At 34.7% G+C, this 4,852-nt stretch overlaps 1 protein-coding gene across 1 annotated transcript; it reads right to left on the reverse strand.

Annotated features, from left to right (window-relative positions):
- Positions 1–3,603: 3,603 nt before the first annotated feature.
- On the reverse strand, positions 3,604–4,557 carry LOC101446997 (olfactory receptor 14C36-like). The gene has a single exon (XM_004462080.2). The coding sequence runs from the start codon at positions 4,555–4,557 to the stop codon at positions 3,604–3,606; it is 954 nt and encodes a 317-aa protein (XP_004462137.2).
- Between the last annotated feature and the right edge of the window lie 295 nt (positions 4,558–4,852).

Below are 4,852 nucleotides of genomic sequence, written 5' to 3' on the forward strand. Positions count from 1 at the left end.
GCCAACCCACAATCTGCCCTCTTCCCCAGTAACTGCTTACCTCAGGTCTATCCATCAGCTTCAGCCTGTCCACAGCAGCCCCTTAGCCAACCCTCCCTTCATCACGCCCCTCCCTCTACCCAACCCTATATAGCTAAGTGTACTTCCGTAATAAAGCAGACCTGTTCTTGCGCTCAAGCGGTCTCCGTGGTTTTTCCCCAACCGCGCGTCCCCCACGCCTGGAGAACCGGTGCTCCCTCTCGGGGCACCCCCCGCTGGCTGATCGGCAGGAGCAAGCCCCCCAGACTCTTGGGCCTGAGTGAGGACGAAACCCTCTCTCTCAGCTACACCTTTTTGCACTATTATGGAGTAAATATATTATATAAACCCATGGAGTTAAATGTATCATGTAACTCATGGAGTTAATAATTAGAATATAGGTCACCAGAAAATAGAATGAGGTCAGAGAATGGAAACTGATGGGTAACCTGTGCAGAACTTGTTAACAGGTAGTTTTTAAATCTTTGAAAATGCATGGAAATGCTGAGAACATATCATGTTATTTGTGACTAGCAGAGATACTGTATGGGTATGACATTGGTTGAAATGGAAAGCCTAAGGACATATGTATTACTACAATGAAAGCTAAAAAATGTAACCTGGGACTGCATAACACAGAAAAACCTCATGTAAAATATGAAATGTGTGATATTGCTTATATAAGACTTCTTACAATTTTTTTTAGAGTAGACATAAACTAGAGGGAAGGAAAGAGAATATCAGCTATGTTAAAAATTATCAATGAGTTATAAGAGATTTTTATATATTATATCTGTAAGTTCAATGCCAGTGTATTTTAGATTGAACTGTATTGTAGATATGATCTGCAATATGTTATAGCTTTTGATAAGGTGCTTTGTCACATTCGTGGTAATGTCATTTGACTATGAAAGTTTTATTTAGGTTTGATTCTGAAAGTTCTATTTTAGTTTCTGTTTCTTTTGCTTATGGTGTTATCGCTAAGATTTCCATGCTTAATATATTGTTTTGAGATATCACTCTTACAACATTTCTACTATTTATAGATGAATCCCATATATAGAGTATTATAATCCATTTTTAGTTAATTTTTGTATTTGAGATGATACCTGAGACCAAATTCTTTTGTCTTTAGGTATCCAGTTGCTCCAGCAAAATATGTTGAAAAGACTATTATTTTACCAGCTGATTTGTCTTGGATCCCTTGGGGAGAATAATTGTGCATAAACTTATGTCACAATTTCTGAACTATGAATTCTTTTTAATGCTAATATAAAGGAAACTCACTATTTAAACTTATTTTTAATTAGCTCTTTATACATTTTTAGGTTTTACAGTTAAGGACATTAATTATATATACATTGTATGCTATCATCTCCAGTATTATATATTAACTAAAAATTTTCATCATTCTAAATAGACATCTGTCCTCATTAAGCAATAATTCCTATTGCCCCATCCTTCCATTCTCTGGTAATCTCAAATCTACTTTCTGTCATTATGAATGATTGATTGTATATATTTAATATAAATGAAATAGTACAATAATTATGCTTTTTGTCTGGATTATTTTGTTTAATAAGATGTTTTCAAGATCCTTTCATGTTGCCCATTTATCAAATTTCACTCCTTTTACTGAGGAATAATATTCTATTGTTGATCTATTTGTTGATGGACACAAGTTATTTTTACCTTTTGGCTATTGTAAAATAATGCTTCTATAAACTTTAATACACAGGTATATGATTCTTGTTTTCAAATTTTGGGATAAATATCTAGGAGTAGAAATACCAGTTCATATACTAATTCTTTGTTTAGCTTGTAGAGAAATTGCTGGACTGTTTCTTCAGTAGTTACACCATTTTGCCCTTCAACCAACAAATAATGTATTTCAGTTTCTCAACAGCATCATTAAAAGTTATTTTGCATTTTGAAAGTAATAGCCATCTAGTCATTATAAAGAGGTATCTTACTGTAATTTTAATTTGCCATTCTTAAATGGCCAATTATGTTGAGCATATTTTCATGTGTTTACTGACCACTTGTGTATGCTCTTTAGAGAAATGTCTTTTAAAGTCCTTTGCCCCAATTTTAATTTGGTACTTTGTATTATTATGTGGAATTGTAGGAATTTTTACATTTTTAAAATTAAAGTTGTGAGCTCACAAAACAATCATGCATATTGTGCAGAACTTTCATACATCACACCTCTACCTTCACCTTGAATTGTTGTGGAAAATTTGTTGCAGATTGTGAAAGAACACCATCAAATATTACTTCTATGTAATATGTGTACCTATGGTACTCAGGTTACATTTGGAGTATTTTTTCTGTAAACTTCCCCGTTATTAACACCACATATTAGTATTGTACATTTGTTATAGTTCAGGAGAGAATTCTCTCATATTTATATTGTTAACCATAGTCTACCACAGACCTCATGGTTCACTGTGTTATACAGTTCCATGACTTGTACAATCCATAAAAAATATATATTCAGTGACTCTCAGTTTCATCAGACTTGTGCTAACATCTTTTCAGAAAATGTTTTCATTACTTCAAAAAGAGACATATATTTGTGGTGTTTCTTTTATTTACCTTCTTATTTAACATTTCTAATTACCTTCATTTGTTCCTGTGAATATTTGTTTCCATTCATTGTCATTTTTTATTCTAATATGGTTTTGTTCCTACCTGATGATATTGTCAAATATATTTCAATTTTATATATTGTAAACTAATTCTCTACTTCTCTAGGAATAATGGAGCTAGAAATTGCCATCAACAATGAAATGTTTTGCCCATAATTTTAATAAGAATTAGTAAATAACTATATCATATATGGGTAAGTAGGTATGTGAATAGAATATTATCAGCAGGGGTACAAATTTGCCACCATTTTGGTAAAGCTAATTGGTGGTATTTACAAATATGTAAAATCTATTTTACTATTGCTATCAAATTATTCATTTTAGAAACATATTTTCATATGTGAACAAAAATCAGGTACAATAATAATAGTCAAATTATTCTTGAAAGTTAAGAAGGAAGTTGTTATTGAGAACTGTTTATTTCATATAAAAGTTGCATTGAAAGAAGAGGTTGAAATTCAAGCAGACTTGATTTGCACATACAAATCTCATATGATTCAATCTCATTGATAATATTTTTCATTAATGATACATAATAAAAGCCTCACTCTGAAGCACAACACATACCCAACTCAGACAACAGATGTGAAAAATGTATTTGCAAAGCAAATAAGTATCTCCTAGATGACCCACTATATGTGTTTCTGTTCCTCCTAGTTGCCACACAGCCCACGAAGTTCTTCAGTGACATCAAACACCTTTCTTCACTTGGCTACTGACATTATCTATTAAGTCCCTTTGTGATTTTCCATCAACAGTGGTATGAGCCTTGATTAGGTTAGAGTTCAGATTTATTTACAAAAAGCATTTTAAAAAGATAAACAGAAAGGCATAATAACTGGGAGGGAAAGACCTACTTTGTGATCAAGGGGGAGCAGAAATTCCCTGAAACACTCTTCTCATAATTGATTTTTCATGATTGAAAAATTCAGCTTCAAACAATTATGCTATTTTTTTTCCCTGCATAAAGCTTTCTCCTCACAACTCTCTTTACACTCTCCTTTATCTGCTTGTTTCTAAGACTATAGATTATAGGATTCAAGAAAGGAGGGACTATAGAATAGAACACAGAAGTGAGCATATCCTGAATTGTGGGTGAGCTGGAGGTTGGTTTCACATACACAGCAATACCTGAGCTGAGAAAGACAGTCACCACAAGGATGTGAGGGACACAGGTTGCAAAGGCCTTGCTTCGCTCACCCCTAGTTGGAAACTTGAGCACAGTAGAAAATATGTGAATATAAGACATGATGATGAAGGTAAAGCAGCCACCAGCAATTACCACTGTAGAGATGAAAATTAAAATTTCATTATTTAAAGTGTCAGAGCAGGAGAGCTTCAGAAGAGAGGGTAAGTCACAGAAGAACTGATGGACCATGTTGGATTGACAGAAGGGTAGCTGGAATGTGTTGCCAGTTTGGAATCCTGAGTAGGCCAGACCACTAAATACAGAGACCAGAGTCATCTGAAAACAGACCCGAGGGTTCATGATCACAGGGTAGTGGAGGGGCTGGCAGATGGCCACATAGCGGTCATGAGCCATGATGGTGAGGAACAGCAGCTCTACTGTAGCAAATGTAATCACAAGGAAGATCTGAGCTGCACATCCAGCCATGGAGATTGCCGTGTTATCAAGCAGGAAGATAACACATGCCTTGGGGACTGTGACAGAAATGTAGCACATGTCTAAGACAGACAGATTCATAATGAAGTAATACATGGGGGTGTGAAGTTTCCAATTGAAGGTGATTACTGTGACAATGAGAAGATTCCCCATCAGGGTTGCCAAGTACATCAGTAGAAACAGCATGGCATGTAAGACTCTGAGCTCCCACACATCAGAAAATCTTGTAAGCAGGAATTCAGTCACTGTGGTGGAGTTGGGCATCTTAGGAAAATTTACCTTGGCCATGAAGAGTCAGACAATCCCTAAGAAACATGGAGTATCCACATGTGGAAGGAATCAATCTATGCTCATATATTGCCTCACATTAGAACATTTTTATTCAATTAAAATTTTTGGTCAGTAGGTTATAACATTTCCTTGTGCTACTTTGGGCTCCCTGATTTTTACACTTGTTTCCAAAAGAGGGGTAGTAGTAAAATATGATATTTATGAGCTTGTACATATGTTTACATCTATTTCTATCATTTACTATTTATAATATGGATTTACTGGAAAT

This window comes from Dasypus novemcinctus, chromosome 16, assembly GCF_030445035.2.
Source record: "Dasypus novemcinctus isolate mDasNov1 chromosome 16, mDasNov1.1.hap2, whole genome shotgun sequence".
Lineage (NCBI taxonomy): Eukaryota > Metazoa > Chordata > Mammalia > Cingulata > Dasypodidae > Dasypus > Dasypus novemcinctus.